The sequence below is a fragment of the Ornithodoros turicata genome, chromosome 1 (assembly GCF_037126465.1).
Source record: "Ornithodoros turicata isolate Travis chromosome 1, ASM3712646v1, whole genome shotgun sequence".
Lineage (NCBI taxonomy): Eukaryota > Metazoa > Arthropoda > Arachnida > Ixodida > Argasidae > Ornithodoros > Ornithodoros turicata.
In genome coordinates, this window is record NC_088201.1 from 170,943,034 (window position 1) to 170,969,579 (window position 26,546).

General features: G+C 45.9%; 1 protein-coding gene across 7 annotated transcripts in view; it reads right to left on the reverse strand.

Moving 5' to 3' along the window:
• Window positions 1-26,546, reverse strand: part of LOC135378792 (uncharacterized) — a 160,069-nt gene that overhangs the window by 102,464 nt on the left and 31,059 nt on the right. For 5 of the 7 annotated variants that reach the window (XM_064611885.1, XM_064611883.1, XM_064611880.1 and 2 more), the window contains 8 exons: window positions 22,531-22,572; window positions 20,982-21,023; window positions 17,607-17,648; window positions 14,606-14,647; window positions 12,410-12,451; window positions 11,814-11,855; window positions 8,742-8,795; window positions 2,189-2,201 (listed from right to left, as the gene is read on the reverse strand). In XM_064611885.1, coding sequence (XP_064467955.1) covers window positions 2,189-2,201; window positions 8,742-8,795; window positions 11,814-11,855; window positions 12,410-12,451; window positions 14,606-14,647; window positions 17,607-17,648; window positions 20,982-21,023; window positions 22,531-22,572 — 319 coding nt within the window. The remainder of the gene's footprint in view (window positions 1-2,188; window positions 2,202-8,741; window positions 8,796-11,813; window positions 11,856-12,409; window positions 12,452-14,605; window positions 14,648-17,606; window positions 17,649-20,981; window positions 21,024-22,530; window positions 22,573-26,546) is intronic. The other 2 variants (XM_064611882.1, XM_064611881.1) reach the window with 2 other exon arrangements.

Sequence of the window (26,546 nt, forward strand, 5' to 3'; positions counted from 1 at the left end):
CTGACCAAGTCTCAACTCGAACATGGAGAGCGCAGGCCTACACTTTTATCTCTTTATCCGTTTTGGTGTCCCATGGGCGTTTGGCGAGGTTTGCGAATCGTTCACCAGATCGGTCCGTGCCACCAAATGGTCTGTCCTGCAGGGTTCTCAGCGCCATCCCGAAAACTTCCTTTGGGTGTTGCATGTTGAACTTATTCCATTTAATTGATCACAAACTGCGTATAGAAGGTTTTCGAACTCGCTATAAAGCACTTAGTGTCCGTCCATAGGTAGCACTATAACTCAAGCCCCACTCAACTAACCTAACATTCTAGACCCCATTAATGCTCCCATAAGTTCGAACAGTGGGAAGAGTCAATTGCTTGAGGTGTGCTACTGGCGACTTTGAGAAAATAATTCTGGGTGCTAGTAATCCTTCTTCGTGAAGTACTCTAAAATAAGCGACGTCGACGTAGCACATTGGGATAGCATCGCAGAAGATGTGAACTTGCGGTATGTTGTAACCGCGTGCAGTAAGACATCAATTCACAGACAATTTCAACATTATCTGTGTGTGTGCGACGTGTAAGAAATAACAGAACCCTGCTCGTCGGCCTCTGAGTTCAAACCCATTGTGTCATTGCTGTGTGGTGTTCCTGTTTAATGCGAGCATTGGAGTGGCTCACGCGTCCTCTGATTACCGGCTTAATTTAAGGCCATCCGGCATAGTACCTTCCGGTGACGTGAACTGTGCCGCACTCCAGCGTAGGCGTAGACCATAGAGCCCTGCACGGGCCCGGGCCCGACCCGGCCCGCGGGCCAAGCCGGGCTTGTTATTGGCTGTGTGCTCCGGGCCGAGCCGAGCCCGGGCCCACAAAATACGCTAGCACCGCGGGCCGGGCCAGGCCCGAGCCGGACCCGGGGCGACAAATATGTTTCCGAGAGTCAAGCCCGGCTGGGCCACGCAGCTAATTCCACACAATGGAGATGCATTAGTTCATATCATCACGCGCTTGCGTCATTCCTGTGCATATTTTGCAAAGACACGCAAGGGATACTGCATTAGGGATATGATTCGACCCTCTAGAACATTCTGAAAGCCACTTTACACTGCTCCTCACTCCTCACGTATTTCACAATCACTTGGCAAAGCTTGGTGAGAGGGGTATGGACTGGGAGCAGGAGTTTAGCGACAGCATCCTCTACCTCCGCAAAATCTTCCGCAAAATCCGCAAAATCAGTGTAACGATAACGCCCATGCCCGCGTACGTTCTGGATTTAATTTGGTCTGCTGCGGTTATGGTGTTAAACCGCCATCACTTGCATGTTTGTCTCCTCTCCTTATAAATTTACTGATAAATTTGTTTGATAATCGCCAGAAACGCCTACGTCGCGGCTGGAAATACTATGCCGGGATCTACTCGCCGGGCCACCGGGCCGGGCCGGGCCGGGCCCTATTTGCTTTGATTTCGGGCCGGGCCGGGCTCTAGTCACTGGGTCACCGGGCTGGGCCGGGTCGGGCCGCATAAAAATATGAAGGTCCGGGCCCGGGTCGGCCCGTGCAGGGCTCTGACCATATCCACCCTGAGGCCTCGACACACCCTATCATGCAGCTCTGGCATCCCTGGACAAGAGTGACAAAATTGCTGCTGAGCGGTATAAAGACGAAGACATAAAAGAGGCACACAGCGCATGTGTTGTGTCCCTCTCTTATGTCTTCGTCTTTATAGCGCTCAGCAACAACCTGGAGAGGGAGATGCTTCCTGGTATTAGCTGAGGCCACTGATGCTAATAGTTGTCGCCATCAAGTGCCTGTACATCAGTATTGCTCCAGACCCTCACGTCAATGTAGATTGAGAAATTGCCTCCAGGATAAAGGTGACAGGGCGTCGTATAGCTTCGTCAGCAGATTACGGTGCCCCTTTGACGACGTTCCTCGAACTTGTCGATCTACCTCAAAATATTCGGCGAGTTGTTCAATTAAATGAGAGTTTCGCGATATTTTTCTTACCTGCACCGTTGCCTTCAATGTGTCTGAATTTGATGCTAGTTAAGTGAACCAAAATATTTCTTAACTAGTAACTCCGTGTTAGCGCCGCGAAGCAACTGTGGCTATGAGCGGCGCACAGACGTAGACAGATGGAGAGATAACCAAAATATGAACGGCGCAGAACGCCACCTGAGAGATACGGAGGTATTCAGTACTTACTTCATTAGTGTCGCTGAAAGCGAGGGTTGACATTATTAAATGGACAAGTAATAATAATCACCGGAATAAACGTTAGATGTGTTCATCGATCTGTTAGTTTATCTTAAGAAATTCCCGGCCTGTGTCTTTTGCCACTAAGTCGGGCAATATCGTACAGTGGTAGATCGTACAGTACTGAACAAAAGTTTATGGAACATGCTCCGGCGTATACCTTCCTGAGATTGACACGCAAGCAGCGAATGGTGCCGTAGCAACTTACCAACAGATGAGTGCGTTGGTTACCTAGGCACATGTCTAAGTCTGTGCGGTTCCATTCTCTGCTAGCGCGTCCCTCTGAGGAACGAAAGCGCCGAAGCGTGTTCCGTAAAGTTCTGTCCAGCACTGTACATTGCCGATTACTAGGCATCAGGGGTGACAAAGCATTACTATTACTGATTATTTTTCCGTAGCTAATGCGTTAGTTACCCATTGGCTTTTTGTGGTTAGAATTGTATTACTAATGCAATTACTTTCATCGAGTAATTTCATTATTCTGGCATTACATTATCCCAGAAGTGTCTAATGAGGCCCTGCATTAAACGTATCAGCAACCTGAATATTCGTGAAGTTGGCGCAAGTGAACTTGTGCATATATGCATACAGATTTATTGCTGCTCAGAGATAGTTGCTCAGTACCAGAAAAAACAAGCCAATCACTTAGTTACTTATCAGTTGTTACAAATGTAGAGGCTGTTCTGTGTGTGTGTGTGCGAGTTCATTGTGTTCTTTGACAGAGAAGCGTTATACGATAGTGATGATTGGGGTTGTAATAGGTCAGAAAAGTGTTAGAGGAGAAAAAGGGCGATGACACCATCTGGACACGTGTTGGCCTATTGGAGAATACCCCCCCCCCCCTTTGCTTCGCTATTCTCCTCGTCATTGTTAAGGACAAGGTTGGAAAAACCAGGGGTTTTCTGTGCGTCGACAGGACACAACTTTTAAGAATTCGGGTTAGAGAGCGCCAGAACATCAGTCATAGTATTGAATAATGCCATGATGCATTACCAGCCCAAAATATAGTGCATTCCCAGGTAAAAATCTGGAGTGGGGTGGTTCATCGGACAGGTACCACTTTGAATGTGGGACCATTTACTGACTCGGGCCGGTTGAAAGTGGAACCAGTTTCACGATCGTCCCGGTGCAATTAATCCCGTGGTCCCCCTGCTTAATGGTTCGGGGTCCGGCCACATAGCAGCTGGGGCCATTGAATGCATGACCGAAAATGAGGCGTAGAAATGCACATATTGCGCAAGTAAACACTGTTTATTCCGCTAACAGCATACACTGAGCAGTAAAAAATAATCAATATATCGTTATTTGAATGTACAGCTTGGGCCGGAAGTGTACAGCACATGTCACAGGCGTATTTCTCCATCGCGGCGGCCTCCAGCTACCTGAGAGGAAGAGATCGAATAAGAAACGGGTGACCGGGCAACTGCTGTTCGCTTCTAGGGCGTCGCTCCAATGAAGAAATGCGACATCCCGGTGTACCGTAAGCGTATCCTGTTCTTATCCTTGTCCCGTCTTATCCTGTTTCCCTTCAACTTCCTCCTAAGTTCCTAAAATGAACCATCTAATTAATAGTAATCAAAACTTCATGCGGCCATCACTCATACCTGCGAACATCAGAACAGGCACTACGTGCACTCCGATGGGCGTTTCACCGTCCGTTTGTTCCCCGTACGGCATGTAAGTCTTCCTAGCGTCAAAACTCTTCCCGAAAATTGACAATGTGTTGCACACGAACGATTGTCATCGCATTGTCTTTGAAAGCGCGCTAATACACACGCAAATACTGCTCTTGAGATACACGATCCTTGCCACGGCAACCGAAGACAAGACCAACTTGCAGCGACGGGTCCAAGTTCCAGCTTCCAACAGGCACCCTAGCCCTCTCGGCTCTCGCGTTTCGTCATTTAAATTTGTAGCCGCCGTGGCGTATTCAGCCGCCGGAACTTCCCATATATGCAGTAGTCCAGGGAAAATGGCGGTCACCCAAACCATGTGATCTTCAGAAGCCACTAGCCACTCACAGCACTCAGGAGTTTCGATCGCGGGAAAAATATTGGCTGAACTGCGCATGCGCAGACCGACCTCTATTCCTAACCACATTCCCCTTCTCTCTTGGCGTTTGTCGTCTGCTCTGCGGCTCTGCTCTAGCCCCCCCCCTCCCCCCCACAGCTTCTCCAGCCTTCCTTCCGCGCAGTAACGTACGTGTTGCGCCAAAGTAAAGGAACAAAAAACAAAGCAGTTATCAGCAAGTGTATTTATCTTCATGAATTGTTTCGAAAAAGTCACAGTATATATGGGTACCCCTTTAGGTGTTGCTACACTGAAAAGCGGTTCAAAGTCAGGGGTCTCATTATCGTAGATTGCTAGGAAAGCACTAAAGAAGAAAATAAGAATACTTGATTGATCAAGCATAACTCTGGACGAAAATTACAGTACTATTTACGTGTACTATTTATTTACAGTACATGTTACGTGTACTATTTAAGAATATGGAATCCATGCTGATTTACTGTTTCAGCAAAAAAGCACACGTGTCTGAAACACTTGTAGATTAATATTCGTACACAGTGAGTGAATAGCCTGGACGTCAGGGACAACTAGTATACTCAACCCACATAAATTGATAAGCGGCATATCCGAAATGTCTAGGTTACGGCACAGCACCGCACTATGAAACGCCTCTAACGTTCCAGAGTGAGTAAATGTTGTAATGCACTTCACACGATAAACCTGCATTACTTCCTTCAACAAAACCTATCCAAACTTGTCTTACCGTTCACCTGCGGGACATCGGAAGGAGGAGTGCTTTTGGAGGTGCAGGCATTACCTGCCATGTTCGTATTTCCAGTGTTGAGATGATCAGCTCAGAAGCTGATTCAAAAACGATCGAAACTATCCTCTATCGTCTGCGAGTCTGCGAGCGCTATGACCGGAGTCCGAGAGATCACGTTCGTTTCACTTCTCGTTTCTTCCTTCTCCTCCGTTGGCCGTTCGGCTCATCGCTCCTCAGTCAAGTGACTCTCGCCCAATCAGCGCGAAGTAAGACTGACGCCGTTCTCGTCGACCAATGAGCATCCCAATATTTACGCATACAGGGCGTCCCAGCTAAACACGAACATTTTTTTTAAAATATATATAGATCGCTTTTTCCGAGATGAAATCCATCGCAATATAGCATATGCTGAAGGGCACTCCTTAAGAGGGCACCAGCAATCTCCTAAAGCAATGTCCTAATTGACTTTCAATAATTAAATTTTTAATGATAAAAGCTACGGAGTTGTCGCAATGAGAACATCCGGTCGCTTTGGTCACCTGATACCGTTGCAGTTTTCAGAACAAAAATACGTTCGATAGATCGTCCACAAAAAAATTGTGAAGGAGAACCTTTTTTTTCTTTATTTTGTTCTCATTTGACAACTTCGTAACTTTTATAATTCAAAGGTAATGCGAACATATTTGAAGTGTATATATATATATAGGACAAATAGGTTAATATATCAGACGGCTACGAAGTTGAATAAAAGTGAAATAATAAGACTTGGACTACAGATTACAGGAATGTTAACAAAAACCAATTTATTTAATGGGCAATTTAACACATAGATAAAAAAAATAGAAAAAGAATGGTCGACGTTTCGACAGTGGCACTGTCTTCGTCAGGACAAAAGAGGTACAAGGGTTGCATATTGCTTAAATAGGTTTCCTGGGTGACGTCACAATCGGTGCAAGTATGCCATGAGGCAGTTGTCTGAGTCATATTCTGGAACATTCCGCAAGGTCAAGTCCGGGTGGTGATATCTTTCTTGGGGAGCCAGCTCAGGGTGAGCTGTACTAAGGCCATAGCTGAAAAGAAGAAAACAAAGGAAAAAAAGGAAAGTCCATCTAGCCCATCTAGACGACCAGATTCCTTACTGTTGAAAGTACACCGGGATCATTAACGAATCATTAACGAAGATCCCGGTGTACTTTCAACAGTAAGGAATCTGGTAGTCTAGATGGGCTAGATGGACCTCCCTTCGGCAACCTCAACGCACTGCGATTTCCCTTCCCCCACCACGGTCGAAGCACACGAAAGTGAGTGTTTTCTGTTTGACTCATTATATCTTTTCACTTGAAAAAGAACGGTCCACCGTTCGAAACGTCGTGTCTGTGTAATTTCACAATGAATTAAATGAAGTCATCTGAAAATATTCCTTTGGTGGTGCTCTGTGCGAACTTATTTCTTCTGTGTATTAATACGGCGCCGTCTGAATCTTCAAGACCTTCAAGAATATATATATATACATATATACTTAAAAATATGTTGGCATTTAGTGGGACACCCTGTATATTACGCAGCCAATTAGGAATATTCGGAGTGGCTCCGTCAGTGACGTCAATGTTTTCGGAGCCTCGCGTTCGCTTTGGTGCCAGGGGATGGCACATTCATCATCCGCCGGAAGCTCCCATGGTCCAGGGAAAATGGCGGTGGCCCAAATCACGTGATCTCCAGGAGCCACTCACAGCGGCCACGATCAGCAGCGCGAAAAAAAAGGTGGGGTCAAGTGCGCATGCGCAGACCGACCTCCATTCCCAGCCTCCTTCCCATGCTCTCCTCATGTTCCTCGTCTCTCTTCTCGTCCCCCTCCTTCCAGCTTCGTCAGCTTTTCCTCCGCGCTTGCTGTAGCGTAACGTGCGTGTTGTCCCAAAGCAGAGGAACAAAAAGCGATGGCGGAAGATGAAGCAAGTTTATTTGTCCTCGCGAACTGTTTTTAAAAAGTTACAGTACATATCCTTTCACTTCTTGTAACAGGTTTCACTCGAGCTTTAGGTGCTTCGACACCGAAGAGCAGTTCAAAAGCCAATCGCAGTTCGTACACCCAGTATACCGGTGTACAGTATTGGAAAACAGCTGTGCCAGGTGTGTTTTGTTGCCGAATGCTGCGGGAGCACTAAAATAAAATAAAAACAATGCATTGATGGTGCGTAGCTCTGGACGAAAATCACTGTTACTAATAGGCAATTCGACGTTAACTTCCTATTCGAACGTCAAAGCACACGTGTTACATACGTTCGTAGATCACAGTGAATGAACGGTTGCGGCGTGCATCAGAGGCAACTAGCATAACCACACATATAATTTGATTTGCGGCATATCCGAACCGCACAAGTTACGGCAACGCACTGCAGTATGAAACTCTTCTAACGTACAGAGTGACTCGTAAATGCTGTACGTAATACACTTCACACGGTAAACCTGCATTACTTCCTTCGGTAACGAAAAGTAGCCAAACTTGTCTTACCGTTCAGCTGCGGGACATCGGAAGCAGTGCAGACTTCCTCACGAATGACTTCTGCGTGCTTTGGAGGTGCAGGGATTCCCTATCATGTTCGTCTTTCCGCTCTTGTGATGACCAGGATGTGCCGTTTTCACATTAGCTGTTCGCCACAATCTATATCTGAAGCATTCATGACCTTGGAAACTACCCGCTAGCGTCTGCGAGCACAACGGTTGTAGTCAGAGAGAACACGCGTGAGTGGACATGCCTCCTCCGTCGCTTTTCTTTATCTTCCGTTCGACCGGCCATTCGGATCCTAGCCCCTCAATCAAATGACTCTCGCCCAATCAGCGCGAAGGAAGACTGACGCCAGTTTTCGGAGACCAATGAGCATCCAAATATGTACACATATATTACGCAGCGAATTAGAGATATTTAGAGCAACTGCGCCAGTAGCGACAATGTTCTCGGAGTGGTGCGTTTAGCTTTAGTGCCGGCGGCTGCCTCCATGGTTAATGTTAACGCATCTGCATTGCATCAGCCTGTGCAATAAGCTTGTCTTCGAATTATTTGTCGTGGTTGAGATGTATTGTTCGACATTTGCCATTTTACTGGCACTTCAGAATATGGATGTATTTAGAATATGTGCATGAATTGAAGTTACAGCGTATGCTCTATCGCAGACGCGCACGTGGATAAAAAAGAATAGAAGATCATGCATCTGCTAAAATAGATCAGAGTTATAGATCAAACAAAACCAGAGTGGTATATGGCAAGAATGGACAAAATGAAATCTCAAAGGGGGAAGACGGGAAGCGGCTTAGCTTTGAATTTCAAGTTGGTCAATTGACCGTTCTGGGAACACATTGATGTCTGTAAGGTTCAAGCTGGAACTTCTGAAACCATCTGAGACCAGAGTGGCTCATGTGATGTCGCCAAATAGGAACCAGCCACCCCACTTGAGAATCTCGTTGGGACCATCCAATATTCAACTGGAACCAGTCCAAATTCAACCTTAACCGTTCTGGGACCAGTCCAGATTTTCGCTTGGGTTACCACTGCTCATTCCTCGCTCCCAAATTGTCATATATTAGCACTACACATTACTCAAACGTAATGCATTACTCCGTAATGAATTACACCCCCACCTCTGCAGTATAGGCATGCCCTTGGGTGAAATGGTATTTCCTAGTCACGTTGACTGACGAAGGAACGACTACCACACACACACGGTTACCACTTACGTGGTTCAGGAGCAATCACTGGAGCAACAACTTCAGCAGGAGGGCCAGCATCGTCTGCGATAAGAAATGCAAGTAAATTACTAACAGCCTTTGGTGAACAGGATGATTGATAGGGTGTTGGGATCTACGTGACCTAGGGCCATATCCAACTTGTGTCATGGTATGCGGTACAGCGCTGCAGCACTCTAAGAATTGTTGCGCTTTTGTGACGCTTGTGTGATTCGCTGTAAGCATTTAAGAAGTGCAATCCCAGCAGAAACATATATCGGGTGTTCCAGCTAAATGCGATCAGATTTTTTCAATATATATATATATATATATATATATATATATATATATATATATATATATATACAGGGTGTTTCAGTTAAATCCCCGGGCTAAATATTTCGCGAACCGGTGCACCAATCGAATAACTTTCTTTTTTACAAGTATCTGTCCAATACCGCCTACAAGATGCGCACCGCGTGAATGAGCGGGAGGCGCTCATTATAAAATAATAAAAATACATGCAAATAAAAATGCAAATGAGTTTCGTAAAAAAGCGTAACTTCTAAAGCAGGGCGCTGTCGGTATTAAAATGGGTACTACCCCTTTTGGGACCTTCAGTGGACACCTTTCAGAGAAAAATCTGCCACCGAAGCGGGTCATTTGTTGCAGTAATTAATTGGTTTCGGTTTACGTATTTTTGTCGCGGCTGGTCGCGGCGAAGCGCAAAAGGACGTAATTCATTGGTGTAAGGACGTAATTCATTGGTGGATAACGGAGTGAAAGAGCGTCTTTTTGCGCTTCGCCGCGACCAGCCGCGACAAAAATACGTAAACCGCAACCAATTAACTACTGCAACAAATGTCCCGCTTCGGTGGCAGATTTTTCTCTGAAAGGTGTCCACTGAAGGTCCTAAAAGGGGTAATACCCATTTTAATACCGACAGCGCCCTGCTTTAGAAGTTACGCTTTTTTACGAAACTCATTTGCATTTTTATTTAAATAATGAGCGCCTCCCGCTCATTCACGCGGTGTGCATCTTGTAGGCGGTGTTGGACAGATACTTGTAAAAAAGAAAGGTATTCGATTGGTGCACCGGTTCGCGAATTATTTAGCCCGGGTATTTAACTGAAACACCCTGTATATATATATAATGTAGTGGTGCTTCCAGCCGCCGGACGAAGAAGCCGACGAGACAGCAGCGCCACCCGGCGAGAGCTTAACATTCTGGCTCGCAGCTTCTAATCCTCAGGGACGTTCAGTCCAGTCCAACTTTCGGGCAATAAACTGCTGTTACCCAACTGGGAATCTTCTCTACCAGTATCTCTGGGAATATTATCACTTTTTTCGAGATGAAGTCTGTTGCAATGTAATATATGCTGAAGGGCACTCCTTAAGACGGCACCACCAAACGCGTAAGGCAGTAGCCTTATTAACTTGCAGTAACTAAGCTTTTAAATATAAAATCTACGAAGTTGTCCCAATGAGAACATCTGGTACCTTGGTCACCTGATACCGTAGCCATTTTTCAGAACAAAAATCCGTTTAACCGATCGTTCGCAAAAAAAAAAAAATCTCGAAGGAACAGCATTTTTTTGCTTTATTTTGTTCATTGCGCGCCTTCGGAGACAATATCAGAGGGTGAAAGAGCACACTATCGCCTCTTGCGTCATGGAAAAAGATTAAAAGAAAGGTGAAAACGCAACCCAAGATAAGGGCAGTTCCGATAGCGTCATCCGCTACATTTGTTTGTTTTGTTTCCGCAAGTTAAGGCTCATCTTCGACGCATGAGGCGGCACTGCGCTTCTTCACCCTCTCATATTGGGAATGAAGGAAAGACGCGCCTCTGCGGATGCGCAATGGACAAAATAAAGAAAAAAATGTGTTCCTTCACAATTTTTTTGCGGACGATCTATCGAACGTATTTTTGTTCTGAAAACGGCAACGGTATCAGCTGACCAAAGGGACCAGATGTTCTCATTGCGACAACTTCGTAGCTTTTATCATTAAAAATCAATTAGGACATTGTCTTAGGAGATTGCTGGTGCCCTCTTAAGGAGTGCCCTTCAGCATGTGTTATATTGAAAGTGACTTCATCTCGAAAAAAAGTTATATGTATATTTAAAAATAGTAGATAGTGGTAAATGGTATTTACAGGTACCATTTTGTTAGTTGATCTGTCAGTTTAAATTGATACATTGTTCCATCCTATAGTTGCATGTAATTTATGATTTCATACTGTTGTATAATTCATTTTTCTTTTCTTTTTTTCGAGTGCCTGCTGTGTCTCTGGTGCCTCGAGTGTTCACTGTGGCTGTGCCTTCGTCAAGCGGAACATGCTGCTGCTTCTTCTCCGGCCCTTGTACCGCTTGTGGTACAATAAATGAAACGAAAAATAAAATGAAAAAATAATCTGTTCGCATTTAGCTGGGACACCCTCTATAACAGTAGTGGTGCATTCACCAGTGTCCTGTAGGGTTACAGGAGTGTCACCGTAAACAAAACAAAAATCAGTTTTTTCACGGGGTTGTGACACTTCAACTCTAACATTCCTGGAACACATGGTCGCTGCTAGTGGCAAAACGCTTCAAAAGTAAATCATCGATACTTCACTCTCCATTTGGTTGCTACAATGGTAACGACACTCCTGCACTCTGAGCAACTAACGCACACGCTATGGCTAACATCCGTTGCCTGTTTTTCGAGTGCTCCGACGTCGATCTTGACGAAAGACGCCGAGGGACGTGCAAGGATGACTCTTGTAAGGGTTTAGTCTATATGAAAATGAACGCACAGCGCCTTTTGTGTATGGCATTCTGGTGCAGCACTAACGGACACCCTATCGTCAAGCATGGGCCTATCAGATTTTCTCTAAGCGTTTGATCGTGAGCCGAGTTGAGATAAATGACTTTGCATAGAAACATCCAAAAATGTTTTACATATCCCCTCTCCATTTGATACAGGGTTGATGTAAAGTTATGTACACATGATATTCCATTTGGCATCCTATGGTGTCGCCACTATGGGGCATGTGTAAAGGACGAGTGCCATCGTCATCAATCGATATAAAAGGTATTCCACGTACTCGAGGGACTCCCCGCCTCCGGTGCCTCAGAACCTGGCGTCTCTGAAATTCAACAGAATATTATGACACGTTATGTGACACACCCACATAACACACGTTGTTCCACAAAGTGCACAACGTAGCCTCGCGTGAAAATTTATTTGTTATTATAGACAGAATACGTTGAGGGGGCACGTTTCACGAATCGTAAAAATTTCAACCACACCAACCAACTAGATCGACCACTCCAACAAACCGCTCTTCTCAGGACCTAGAACCTAAACTATTTTTAGCCGCTCGAGACACATGTGTCCCTGTTGTAGTGTACAATTTCGATGTCACATTACCGAAGGACGTTTGCTACATGTGTTTTCCATATTTACCATATGCGGGTCTGAATACCGAAGCGCTTCTGGCTTTTTTCGTCACGTCGTAATTTTGCTATTTTCTCAATTGTAGCGTATATTTTCCCTCTAAGTTATCGACAGACAACAGATCGATTGATATTGGAGCTCTTTGCGCGATTTTTTTTTCTTTTTTCTGTCAGAACCTTTGGTATTTCCTCGATGTATTAATTGAAGTGATGTATTAATTGATGCAAAATATCTTTCACTTACTCGAGGGATTTACCACCTGCGGTGCCTCAGGACCTGGCGACCCTGAAATGCAAATGAAAACAACATCACCAGAGTCTATTTGGTACTGTGATCATATGAACAAGCGATTGGCCTTCAATCTGCCATAACCGAAGCCCTTTTGTGGTAGGCAAGGTACTTTGCAGAGAGCACAGAATGTGTGTGTCATATCAGCGTGCACGTATCACGTCATATATCATATCACGTCATATCATCTGTGCGCATGTCAGACCGTTGACCATGAATAGTTATGTGACCAAAGGTGCGCATTCAAGGTGCAGAAACCACAGTGATAGATACCACAGCAATTTCAGCAACACTATTATTATTTCAGTAATGTGGGCGAACTGGGGGGGGGGGGGAAGAAACATCTCGCACTCCCGGTACATCAAACGCAATCCAGTTGAAGTCCTGTATTCTTCTTGATTTCTACATTTAGTCTAGTCTCCTCTCAACGCCTGAAATCTCATCGCGTCTTCTGCCGTAAAGAAGTTGTCATCGTGGCGCACGCAGGAAGGAATACGGAGGAGGGAGCACCGCGGTTCGTTACTGACTCACCGCTCCGGTCCCGACCAATCTACCTTGAGATGTCCAGGGCGGACAATTCAATACCAGCGTAGATGGCGTAGACCGGCATAAATACGACGTACTAGTGGTGGACAAATGATGTGAAGAATTTGGTAACAGTGTCGCTGCAACGTTTTGATCATTTAGGAGAGACAATTACGCTTAAATTAAGCTACACTATGGAGCTCCTCTGCACACGCTGATCGTTCTTAAAAAAAAAAAGGCATGACTATACAGAAAAATAAACAAGACACAGAGGCTCAAGCAAGCAGAGTGTGTCCATCAGCATGGCTGCATCTATGCCATGTTATGCAGTTTCACCTAATGTGTCACCAAATTATACTTAAAAATCAACTCGTCAACACGATGGGATCGACGGTACTCTTTCTGAGGTGAGATTTGCCATTACTACTGACCATTTTTGCCAAATTTAATTCGCGAGAAATCGGATTTTCCGAATTGAACTCCGAAATTTGCCAATTCAATCTCACGTGTTTTTCTTTTCCTTTTTACAGAAACAGAAAGCGCATGCAAGAGATACCCCACAAGGGCACAAAATACATTCACTACTACCAAGGTAACAGCCGAAAAAAATGCAAAGCCTTCCTTTCAAAGAGCGCAAAATGGCGGCCAAGCTCAGTTCTACGTCAAGATAATGCAACCTGCGGCGAAAGGAAAACGGTCACTCCTCCCTTTCTTGCTTCCTTCTCTCTCTTCTTTCGCGTTGCAAGCGTGTTGCCGTTTTCAGAAGAGGGTTAGAAACGGAAAAGTGACAGAGCAGCTACATGGCGTCTTCAACCCGTTTCTGTGGGAGATCTGAGCGCGGCCGCCGATTGGCGTGCCGGCAAAACAAGGTTTTCGCAATTCTTTCCCCGGCTATTACCGCCTATTTTAGTAGGGAACACATTTTGAGCTACAATGGGCTAAATTCTGCATGTGCTTTGTTTCTCTGGGGGGAAAAAAGAAAGGAAAAGAACACGCCAGGTTAACCTGCCAAATTTCGGCGTTCAATTGGAAAAATTAAATTTCTCGCGAATAATTTTGATAAAAGTGCTCAGAAGTTGACCCCATGATGTTCAGACAAGTAGATGTTTAATATAATTTTATGACACGTTATGTGGCAAACCTATGCAGCACAATGTAGCCTCGCGAGAGAATTTATATTTCGTTATAAGCAGAATATGTTGAGAGGACAAGTTAGACAAATCGTGACGAAATGAAAGAGGTCTAAGAATAAGTCAACCACTCCACCAAACCGCACTTCTCAGGACCTATAGAACCGAATCTGTATTTAGTCGCTCGAGACACATATATGTCCCCGCTGTAGTGCACAATTTCGATGTCACATGTGCCGAAGGACGTTGGCTACAACTGTTTTGCACTTCACCATGTTTACAATATGCGGGCAATATATCGGAGCGCGTCTAGCTTTTTTCGTCACATCGTTATTTTGCTATTTGCTCAACTGTAACTGCCGCTTATTTTGACGCTAAGCTATCGACACAGAATATATCGATAGGTAATGAGCTCTTTACGCCATATTTTTCTGTCAGAACCTTTGGTATTTCGTCGATGTATTAATCAAATCGATGTAAATCATCTTCCACGTACTCGAGGGATCTCCCGTCTCCGATGACTCAGGATCCGGCGACCCTGAAATGCAAATGAAAACAACATAATCAGGGTCTATTAGGTACTGATACCCATACGAACAAGCGACTGGTGTTCAATATCTTATAGCCGAGGACTTCTTGTGGTAAGCGATGTACTTCGCGGAGAGCACAGAATGTGCACCATAGAAATCGCAGAGACCGAGAGGGACAGACAGACTGCAAAACAGCGAAATGGGGAAAGGGAACGGTTGGCAAACTATGCAACGTGCCGAAGCTGCAGTGATACGACAGCAATTTCAGCAACACTATTATTCTCGCACTTGGAGGGGGGGAGGGGGGGGCAGAAACATCTCGCACTCCAAGGCACATCAAACGTAATCCTCTTGAAGTCATGTACTCTCCTTGATTTGTACATTTACTCTCGTCTCCCACCAACGCCTGAGATCCTATCACATCTACCGTAAGGAAGTTGTCATCCTGGCACGCGTAGAAAGGAATACGAAGGACGGAGCACCGCAGTTCCTTACCGACTCACGAAAACGTAGTGGAAATAGGGACATATAGTGGCTCGTGAGCATGTCATATAGAATACGTGACCGGAGCCGACCAATCTGCCTTGAGACAACGCAGCAACTTGGGCGAACAATTCAGCTACGAGCGTAACTGGCGTACACTGGCGTAAATACGACGTGCTAGAGGCAGACAAATGACGCCATGAATTTCGTAACAGTGTCATGCAACGCTGTGAACTTTTAGGAGAGACAATTACGCTTAAATTAAGCTACGATTAACATTCACGATTAACCTCTTCTGCGAGCTACTGCGAGCTAAGAGGGAATTGTTTGTCCAAGTTGTTTCTCCTCACCCAAACCCAGAAAAGAAAGAAAAAACTAATTTGGTAGTTCGTCACTACAGCGTGTCTCATCTTGCCCCCGAGCAAGCAAAAAGCAAAACGAGAAGCCATATGAAACCCTCGCTCGCGGCTGTTCCTTATCTTGCGGCTCCCCCGCCACAAATGCAAACGGATGAACACGAATTTGAGTGCCAGATAGTTCAGTGAGAGAACGCATTCCTGCACTGCTCCGCGCAATTTGTAAACCGCAACAAGCTAATTACTTGAAAAAGTCAATAAAAGTCGAAGCTATTTTTCTACTGCTTTGGCAATGTCTCAGTGTGACCATTGCTACGGCACAGGTACCAAAGCGCGGCGAAGTAAAACAAAAAAAGTCAGGATGTTTACTTAATTACCGAGCGCATCCAAATGAGAAACTGAGCAGCCACTTGGTGGCCTTCGCATCAATTATGCTAACCGAAAACAAAAAGTTCCCCGATAGGTGGCGCAGTTCTCGAATTAGTTTAGCCAGGGGAATTTCGTGAACACCCTGCATAAAGCGCTAAATTGTATGAAATGTAAATGAGCCGAGGCCATAGCCACGCACTCCTCGATCGCAAAATGAGCGACGGGCGTTGGCGTGGGAGCGCCACGTGTTTCGTAGGAATGGAACTGATTTGAGTGGACGCAGATGCGACGGCGAGAATGAAAGTTCTCCCGTCCAGATACGCCTGAGATCATGTCGTTTGTTCGCTCGAGCAGTGCCTAGTGCAGGTTTCGCCTCATTTGCGACCTCGTGCTCCATTTAATATACTTTTCCCAGAGGCCCACCGCATCATCCCGCAAGAGGCCCACCGTCATCACCTCTCCGTAGCATACCATCATCGCGTAACTCATACGAACATTTCGGCTCTTCACCATCACAAATTTCTGACGACACCGTCGACGAGCACTACCGTGGTACGCTATCCCTGGAAGTCACCGCCATTACTCTACTGGTCACGATGACATCACGACCGCCCTTCGCCTCTCGACCGACACGCCGTCCGCTCCCGTCCACGCTACCGATCCGACCGATCACGCAACGAGCTGATCGCTCACTGATCATCCCGTCAGCTCACCGACCATCGCTTCACGGCTACCAGGGACCAGCCTGTGCTATCCACGGCCACCGGCACACTGATGACCTACCGCTTCATTTCATACATCCTGCATCTCGACGCACTTCCGCCGCGAGCCGTGACACCTGGACCATAGCCGGACGTGCCGGGCCAGAGCAACATGATCGCCTGTCGTGTTCGACAGTTGTGGCAGAGGGGGCCCGGCTCATGTAGAGGGACTCCACCTCCTCTACACTTTGTAGGCGTAGAGCGTCAGACATTCAGCAGAATATCCGGACACACCAGAGTGCATAGTGATGTGCGACTACTGCTCGCGGCACGGTTGTCCGAAATCGCCTGTCAACAGTTCCATAGTCGATGATACTTCCGTCGCGCTTGATATAGTTTTGTGTCAATATTGTATGTGACAATGTACGATGTACTGCACGTGTCTATTACTCGAAAGAAATAGTCTTACAACACCTGGAGATTAGAGATGAGACTAACTATGGGGTGCTGGTTTCAGACAGGCGTGTTGCGAGCAGTACCTAGCTGACAGTTCTGGATGTCACACTTTCACACATTAATTCTGAATGCTATTACAAATTACAAATGTGCATTCCGCTTGGGCATGCGTTCAACATGAAACGCCAGAGATGTCGACGTTCAGGGTCAGCCATGCGATTCGCATTCGCTTCCCTTTTCGCTCTACATATGATCTCCCTGCGCTCTTAGGTAAATTACCTTTAGTCAGTCTAAGCAACTGAATTCCACAATATTTCTCTGGCCACAAGCGCGGCACATCGTCTAGCCTGTTCAGCTTGTGGTGACAATGCTGGGTGCTAGAATGTGCCATACAAGTTCCCTTTTCCACCGTGCCGTTTCATCCATGGCGGTAAAAGTGCGTCCTCAAAATGTCGATCGACAAGACCGATCGGCATGAGAACGCACCTCAAGACATCCACACAGTTGATACGTCCAACCCGTGCTATCTCACCGAACACGTGCTCAAGTAGATGCGCTGGCATACCTGATGGCTACATTGTGAATGAGTAGGGGCTACTTACGAAGAGGCGTTGTTGAGTCGGACCCATTTGTCGCGTTGCTGTCTGGAAGGATATGATGCATAATTACGTCAGCCGTGTAGCAATGGTCACTGTCCCTAAAGCCTGGTCCGCACCATTGCGCAGCAACAAGTTCGTCCGCCAGCGTCTCCGTGTGACGGACGCATGGCCTTCCAATTCACGCCCGCACTTTCGGGACCCAGCTTTGGGAGAAAGGGCGACGCGAAGTGCTCCGCATTGCATGCTTCCATTTTGAAGATCGCTCTCCGATGCCGCTCTTGACTAACTCAGAAACAATACAATCTCTAGTAGGGGCATCCAATGAACATGAGCGTCATGTTCGCGTCACACAAGCGGAAACAGATTAAAGAGGTAAGAGTTAGGCACGCCCACTTGCTGGCATCGCTTAGCTCCGGCCTGCCGCCGTTTTAGGGAAAAAACAGGGGAGCTGTGATTGGAGAGTTTCGGCATTCCGTCGCGGAGGCGCTGCACAACGGGGACGGGCGGACGGGGAGGAAGCGCATATCAGCTAGCTTTCATCACGTGCTGCACGCATTTGAAATCTTATTTTGAGGTTTGGGGAGCCTGCTTGTGCCTGACTTACGACAGAGTACGATAGTACGACTCATATACGACAGACCTGATGTGTGGCAGCCGTGATTCTCGTTGAGGACGACGCAGAATATGCCGAAAAACTGTTTGGTGTCTGTCAACTGAGAGGACAAGTTCGGGCTTATCGTACCACGAAATACCGTAACATACCGTAACATACCATTCACTCCGGCCGTAAAACCCCGTACGGAACCTTTCTTCCCTCCGGGCTGTTGACCCACAATTCGCATGAACCTTTAAACACGTCGCACCTAACCCTTTAAATACCATGCCAATGATGAGGACGGTGCCCAGAAGAAGAACAGTCTCTGTTCGAAATATCGGCGGCTTCTGTCCTGAGGCAACTCCTTCCTACATTCTACCGGTTCGCTGGATTTCTACCCATCTACGTAAAACCAGACAGTTCGTTATGCGCGGCTCTACGCAATATCGCGTGAAGGTGAGCGAAAGGGAACGCGCTGTGCCAGCTGGTGCCAGCATTACACTCGGTCGTTTGTTCCCAGCACTTCAAAAAAAAAAAAGAGCCAGGAGAAGAAAGTTCCCCGCTGTCGGCAGCGGTCCCAGCAGAACCAGCCAAACCTGTGGGCATAGTTCGATGAAGAAGCACCCAACATGCGACCGACAGGGCTTGGTAAACGACAGGGAGACGGCAACTTCTCAATCTACCATCAAGATCAAGGTTGCAGAAATTTGTTGGATAATCTTGCGAAGGAAACTGGTGTGACACCGTTGATCACACAAGGACTCAAAGTAGAGATGGAGGAACTGAGCTTTCCTCGAGCTGTCTATTGCTCTTTAATCCTTGATGAAATGTCCATACAGGAGAGAAAATTTAGACGAAAGTGATCGAGGTGTCCTGAGCTGCTACACAAGCCACTTTCATGAAAGGTCTTGAGACTGTAAGTGAAATATCCCATATGATAGATTCTCAATGAAAATTTGAAGCCCTGAAACTGATATATGTAATGACAACTGCAATTCCTAGGTACTCCTCGTTGGAACGGTCGTTTTTGGCATGTGTGATTCGGTTTTCGTTTTTTTCTTCCTCTTTTTTTGTTGTTGTTGTACGACGATAACAAACAATGGCCCGTCATTGTGTACGTACAATAAAGCATCCACTCATTAACTAAAAGTTGAACGTTGAAGTTGAAAAGTTTAAAGAAAACAACTTCTCATGTCTAGACATGAGCTCGTGTTAGGCATTATCATTCGTGAGCGCATTCGCCACGGCTCCTCTACCGTCTGCTGAACAAGCACGATACCGTTGCCAGAAAACTCTTAGTCACAAGGAAGATAAAAGAAAAGAAGAAAGAAACAATGACAAAACATGTAAACGAGGCTCCGAGGCACAAGCGCGCCGTGTTCCCGAATGCTCAACGTTGTCTCCTGGTCCGTCATGCGTGGCGCCCCCCGCGTCTCCAAAACGAAACTCCGCCGTCACAGGAATTGCTGCGCTGGCTGCAAGCCGGAGGAGCGAAGCGACGCGCTCAAGTGGCCGTGATTTAGCGCCGATGGCGTAAGTTAAGGGAAAACGTCGCTCTTGGCTAACTCACAGGAAGCACACTATCCGGTCGGTTAACATACATCATGTTCGCATCACACACGCGAAAGGCATATTAAAGAGGGAAGATTTATGCGCCGATTGCGCGAGTTCAGGGGAAACGGCAAGCCGGTTTTCGGGTTCCCGTTTCGCAAGCTTCGCTGCTCCTGACAGCCAAAATATCTCGCGAGGCATAATATGGTTTCGAAATTGACGAAAATTGATTTGTCCATCATCTGGTCAGAGTTCCTTTAGCAAAACAACCTGGCTGGTTAGAAATACAGCCCTTCGCCTCATAGATGCCGAAAGTAATGGTGCCAAAAATGATTGGTGCTGTACGTCATTTTTGTGTGTACTTTGTCAATACAGGTGTTGCATTTGCTTTTCATATACTCGTGAAGTGTGGTAATTTCATAGATATCGCATTGTTGTAGTAGTCACGTGAACGCTTTCCGTGAACTACTGAATGCTGGCTGCCTTGTGTCAACCCACCCACGACCAAGTCCGACGCCCCACCGCCCTGCTTATCTGTCTCGGACCAGCGTGACAGGGCGCGACTACACCGACTGCGTTAAAAGAAATGCTGCATAGGCATTTAACATGAAAAATGGCAATTTAACTGAACACAGTGAATTTCACTGAAGTTTATCTTAATTTTCCCCAATAAATCCTGAAGGGGTAAGGTGTTTGGCCGTTATTATTAGTGGGCAGGTAATATGGGTTCCCTCCGTTTCTATTTCGAATCAAGCTGTTGCTCTATAATTCGCGCATCGTACCTCATGTAAACCAATGTGGGGAACAACGTCACTGACGAGACTCTCGCTCACACCACACCACGGACGTTCTAGGTGCTACACCGGATCTAGAACCGGATAGTCAACCGGATCGCTAGCTCCTATCAAAAACACTTGGAAAGGGCAAGTTAACGTAGCGTTTCAATTGTGGGAAGCGCTCGCTAAGTATTTGAAGCAGCTGAGAGTATTTAGAGCAGCCGGGCAGCGGGTGTCACACGACTAATCGCGAGACACTTTGTGGGATCGTAGTGGTGATTATGCTGGATTATATCTAGTGCCCCTTCGGAGTTCACTCCGTAAGACACTTCAAACACCGTCAATTTCGATACGACGACATGTTCGATTCAACTAAGGAAATTGCAATCCCCGTGAACTTTGTTGTACCGAGGCTCGAGTGTAGATGTGATGAATTCGAAAATACGTGTTACTTACCCGACGTAGCGATGGGGACCTCTGGTGCTGGCGTCGTTGGTTCTGAGATTCGAAAGAAAAAAAAGACTCGCCTCAATGAAGGAGAGACCGTTTCTTGGACATCAAAGCTCTGATCGCACAGCGCGGTAGCCACTTATTTGCTGGGTGCTCTTGCACCCGGCTTTCTAAACGAAACCAAGTCTACATTGCCGCTCTAACTTGGGCAAATCTCGAGTCTGATACAACCCGCAGTGGCACAACAGTAGTGGCATGTCTCTACACATATATAACTCCTGAAACATTATTTTGGTATTCCTGTGCTGACTTCTCCGCTCGATGGACCCGGCGCGATTGACCACACGCGCTAGTTTTGCATGTTATCAATTTCCGCAATATGTCACTCACATACCTAGGCGTTTCGAGCCTTCGAAACTCACGATCACAATAATATGACAATATGCGCAAGTACAGGGAAAAACATCAAGCCGGTTTTCAGTTTCCCCTTTCGCAAACTTCGCTGCCTCATACAGCCAAAATATTTCGCGTGTGACTTGGAGGCATACTTTACTTTCGTAATTGAAGGAAACACAACATTTGACCATCATCTGGTCAGAGTCCCTTTAACAAAACAACCTGGCTGGTTAGAAATACAGCCCTTCGCCCCATAGATGCCGAAAGTATTGGTGCCAAAAAGGATTGGTGTAACGTCATCTTTGTGTGTTATGGGTCAATAAAGGTGTACCACATTTGCTTTCCATATAGTCGTCAAGTGTGGTAATTTGAGAGATATCGCATAGTTGAAGTAGTCACGTGAACGGTTTCCGTGAACTACTCAATGTTGGCTGCCTTGTGTCACCGCATCCACGACCAAGTCCGACCCCCCACCTCCCTGCTTCTCTGTCTCCGACCAGCGTGACAGGACGCGACTACACCGAAATATCACTGTGCGTTGAAGAAACGTCACATAGGCATTTAACATGAAAATGTCAATTTAACTAAACACTTCCCCAATTTTCCCCAATACATCGTGAAGGGGGTAAGATGTTTGGGCGTTATTTTTAATGGGCAGGTATTATGGGTAGTTCCCATTCCGAATCAAGTTATTGCTCAATAATTCGCGCTTTGTACCTCATGTAAATTATTCTGGGGAACCACGTCACTCACGACACTCGCGCTCTCACCACACCACGGGCGTATCACTATTCTAGCTGCTATACGTGAGCCAGTCAACCAGATCGCTAGCTGCTATCAAAAACACTTCGGAAGGGCAACTTAGCGTAACTTTGGGAAGCGCCCGCTACGTATTTGAAGCGTCTGAGAGAAATATTGGAGCAGCCGAGTAGCGGGAGCCACACGACTGATTGGGAGCTACTTTGTTTGATCGTAGTGGTGATTATGTTGGATTATATCTAGTGCCGCTTTGGAGTTCACCCCGTGAGACACTTCAAACACCGTCAATTGCGATACAACGAGATATTCGATGTAACTAAGGAAATTGCAATCCTCGTGAACTTTGTTACATCGAAGCTCGAATGTAGACGTGATGTATCCGAAAATAGGTGTTACTTACCCGACGTAGCAACAGGCTGAGCTGGGGAAGACGTCGTTGGTTCTGAGATTCGAAAGAAAAAAGGTTAGACTAAAGGAACGAGAGAAATTTTCCTGGGCATCAAAGCTCCGATCACACAGCGGTAGCCACATATTTGGTCGGTTTTCTTGCATCCGGCTTTCTAAACAAAACCAAGTCTACGTTGCCGCCCTAACTTGGGTAAATCCCAAGCTATGGTGGCTAGATGAATATTGTCTGGTGTGAGGAGCGCCCACAGCTTCCTATCCGACGGAGCGGGACTCTTGCGGAAGACGGCCACCAGGCGCGCTGCTCCACGGATGTATGCTAGTTTCTGGGCGCTCTGGCTGGTCCCCGGGCGGAGTTCTTTCGCCGTGACATATCAGAGGGTGGGATAGCGACGCTGTCGCGTCTTTGGGGTGCTTTATTTTACTTTATCGTCGGCTGTGCACTGTTTCTGCGGAATGGTGAACCTCTAGCAGACTTCTGACGCCCCTGTGAAGAAAAAGCGGCGTGCAAAAACGAACAGACCGCCGACCATCCGTCGTCGTACATGTACGAATTCAACAGGGGGGCCCACGCTACTATTCAGAAACACTCTTCAAGCTTGTCTCCAAACTTGAAGATACCTTCACAATGCTGTTTTCATATCATAAAGGGCATGCAGACAGCCTACTAGAAGTATTGGCATGTGCTAGGGGCAGTGATGGGCAGTACTTGATGTATCAAGTACTCAAGTAGAACTTTAAGTACATTTCTGTGTACTTGTACTTTACTTTAAGTACATTTTAAACCGCGTACTTTGTACCGTACTTAAAGTACTTTCTTCCAAATGCCCTCCCATCAAGTACTCAAGTACACGAACTTGGGCTCCAGACAAAAAGTCACAAAAGAGTATCAAAAATGCTCATCAAATGCCCATCACTGCTTTTAGTGGGATGCTGTACCAAGAGTCCGTCTGACATTTTACCAAAAAGGATTTTTGTGCTGTTAAAGAGCATATTTGTTGAAGCAAATTTATTGTTGAGAGGCTTGGAACGTTGAAAAGGTATCAACACTTCTATGATTATGTAAAACGAATGGAATGGACAGACATCCCACTTTGCATTAAACATATCTCCCCCCCCACATTATAGCACTGCAACCGGCAGCACAATGACTTTGTCAATTGTCATTTCAGTTCTTCCAATGCAGGGTTCTACGCTTTTTTATATTATTTCGTTCATTGGCAATTAATAATCATTTTTTATCACAGTGTGTGCTTGCATTACATGATGAACACTCTGAAAGACACACATGCTTTACTTTTTTACGTTTTTTAATTGGTCACATGGATTAGATTGCTGCAGATCACAGTCGTATAAAAATCATGGCTTGCATTGTGTTTCATCCTTTTTTATTTTCTTCGTATTCTTTTTTAAACATGTTGTATTTCAAAAAGCACCATGGAATGGCCAGAAATATATAATCTTCGTTGGCCTGTACTTTTTTCCCCCTTGAAATTTCCTAGCCTGTTATAGCAGAGGATTAGTACCGGAACGCCACACTAGGCAGGTGATCTTCGATCAGCAGGGTATAATACATAATCACAGCCCAGATTACTCATTACCTATCTACATGTAACTGCAAATTATGTCATCTGATTAAGTCCATATTCACGGATTAGCACTTAACCTAGGACTTTATGGCTTTAGAGCATTTGTCAAGAATGCTCGCTGAAGTTTTGCCAAACAAGCAAGACACATATACTAAACAGTGAAATGCAAAGTGATACAAATTAAATTCGCAATGTACTTTATGAATACTTGAAGTACTTTGCCTAGTACTTTGTACTTTACTTGAAGTACATTTGGAATTGGGTACTTTGTACTGTACTTGAAGTACTAATGACGCCAGGTACTTGATACTTTACTTGAAGTATAATTTGGAGGTACTTTTCCCATCACTGACAAGGCGAAGCCTTGAGTATGTTGGCTGTCAAACCCATAGCGAATATCTCACAATGAACATTGTAAAATTATATGTTGTGATGAGAATGCACTTCCCCGTAAAGGGCATTAACCGTCCTCGCGCAGAGCGGAGCAAAAAACAAACTTTCAAAGGAGGCGCGTCTCCATCAGTGAATACACTTATGTGAGCATTCAGACTCGTGTACAGATGTTCTTTGTTTTCATTGTGTGCATATGTATGTACATATATATCATGATGAGGGGATGGAACAGGTTGTTGCCATTGGTGTGTATAATAAATATTGTTTTGACATTGCGGGGTTGAAATTTGGAGATGATCGTGTCTTCATTGACTGATAGGAAACTTTATACATCGAGGAACAAAAAGAAAGATTAACCGGCCTCGTTGCTGTGACATTAAAAAAAAAGAACTAAAAGTAAGAATGAACAAAGAAAAGTAACCTGATAAAAGAAAGAGATACAAAAGTTGAAAAGGAGGATTGCCATCAGCTTTGTGACGTCCAAGCTACGCATGGAACAGACAAAGCTGAATACCTGTTCCTTAGCGTGCTTGAATAAGCGGTCTTCAATGTGTTTTAAGCTATTACCATTACTGTTTTGTTTTACATTGATATTTACCCCCCACCGTTCCATTTCTCCACAAAACTTCTCGGCCACATGGGCGAAAACGGCCCGTTCAGCAGACGCGCTTCGGGAGCGTTCGGGAGAATCTTCGCATACATCCGTGTTGGCGCGCCACCTCACGGCGTCTTCCGCGAACGGGCCGCCTCGGCTGCGCCGCCCCTCACACCAGACAATATTCATCTAGCCACCATACCCAAGCCTCGTATCTATGCATCTCAACAGTAGTGGCATGTCTCTACACACATGGCTCTCCTGGAACATTGTTTTAGCATTCCGGTGCCGACTTCTGCGCTCAATGGAACCGGCTCGATTGACATCACGCGCCAGTCTTGCATGTAATCAATGTCCACAATGTATTACTCATGAAGGAAATTGCACTATCACTATACCAGTCTACTTGGGACCGTGTAGCAATTACTTTTAATACCGGTTTACCTTTTCCTTTCTTGCATGTTTTTCTTATATTTTCTGTGTAGATACAACTTTGCCATCGGCGGCACGCTGTGGTGAGATAGTACCATCCCGCCTGGTGTGGGATCCGGATAGTCCCATAGAACGACCCATCATATGCGAGCATCCCTCAGCAGCCTTAATTGGGAACATCGCGGTATCAGCCAGAATCATTGGCAAAGTTAGCAAATTTTACGAGCAACCCGCACCTGGTATAAAAGGGAGCGTAACTCTCCTACAACGGTGAGAGACGTATGTCTTAGCAGCTTACAATCAATCTATAATTAATTCGAGGCGCCGAACGTACAAAAAGCAGTATTCATTACTATCAAAAATTGTGCTTTTTATTTGAACTGCCGCTCTAGTGTCGTTATCTGCTTCACGAGGAGGAGGAGGAGGAGGAGTGTCGTTGGGAGGAACCCGAGAGGTCTGCCTGCCTGATTAGGCGGCATGTTTCTCAGGAAGGGAAAGGTGGTGGAGAGGAGGAGAGGAAAGGGTGAAGTGGAAGACCGAGCGGAATCCGCTCGGGGGGAGGATAGCTGCGTCCATGGGCCGACTTCAGGGGAACTGCGCCGGCATACGCCTATTACACATCTGAGGGAAACCCAGGAAAAACCCCAGACGGCACAGCCGGCCCGCGGATTCGAACCGCGGACCTCCCAGTCTCCAAGCGCACGCGTTACCGCTGCGCCACCGGAGCTGGTATCTGCTTCACCGGCCATAAAAAAACGATAATTTTTGTGCATGGCTTGAAGTGTGTTACTCGAATAATTTCAAAATTAGCATATGGACCGTACAAATAAGAGATATTTGTTGCCAGAATATTTTGCGGTAACACAAGTTACATTTTATAAATTCTATTCCACTCACATAACGCATTCTGAGAAGATTAAAATACAGCCATGCTCCACCCGGGATTACCAATGGAATGCTAATGAAGGTCATTGGTTGAAAGCTGGCTTCATTGGCACTTTG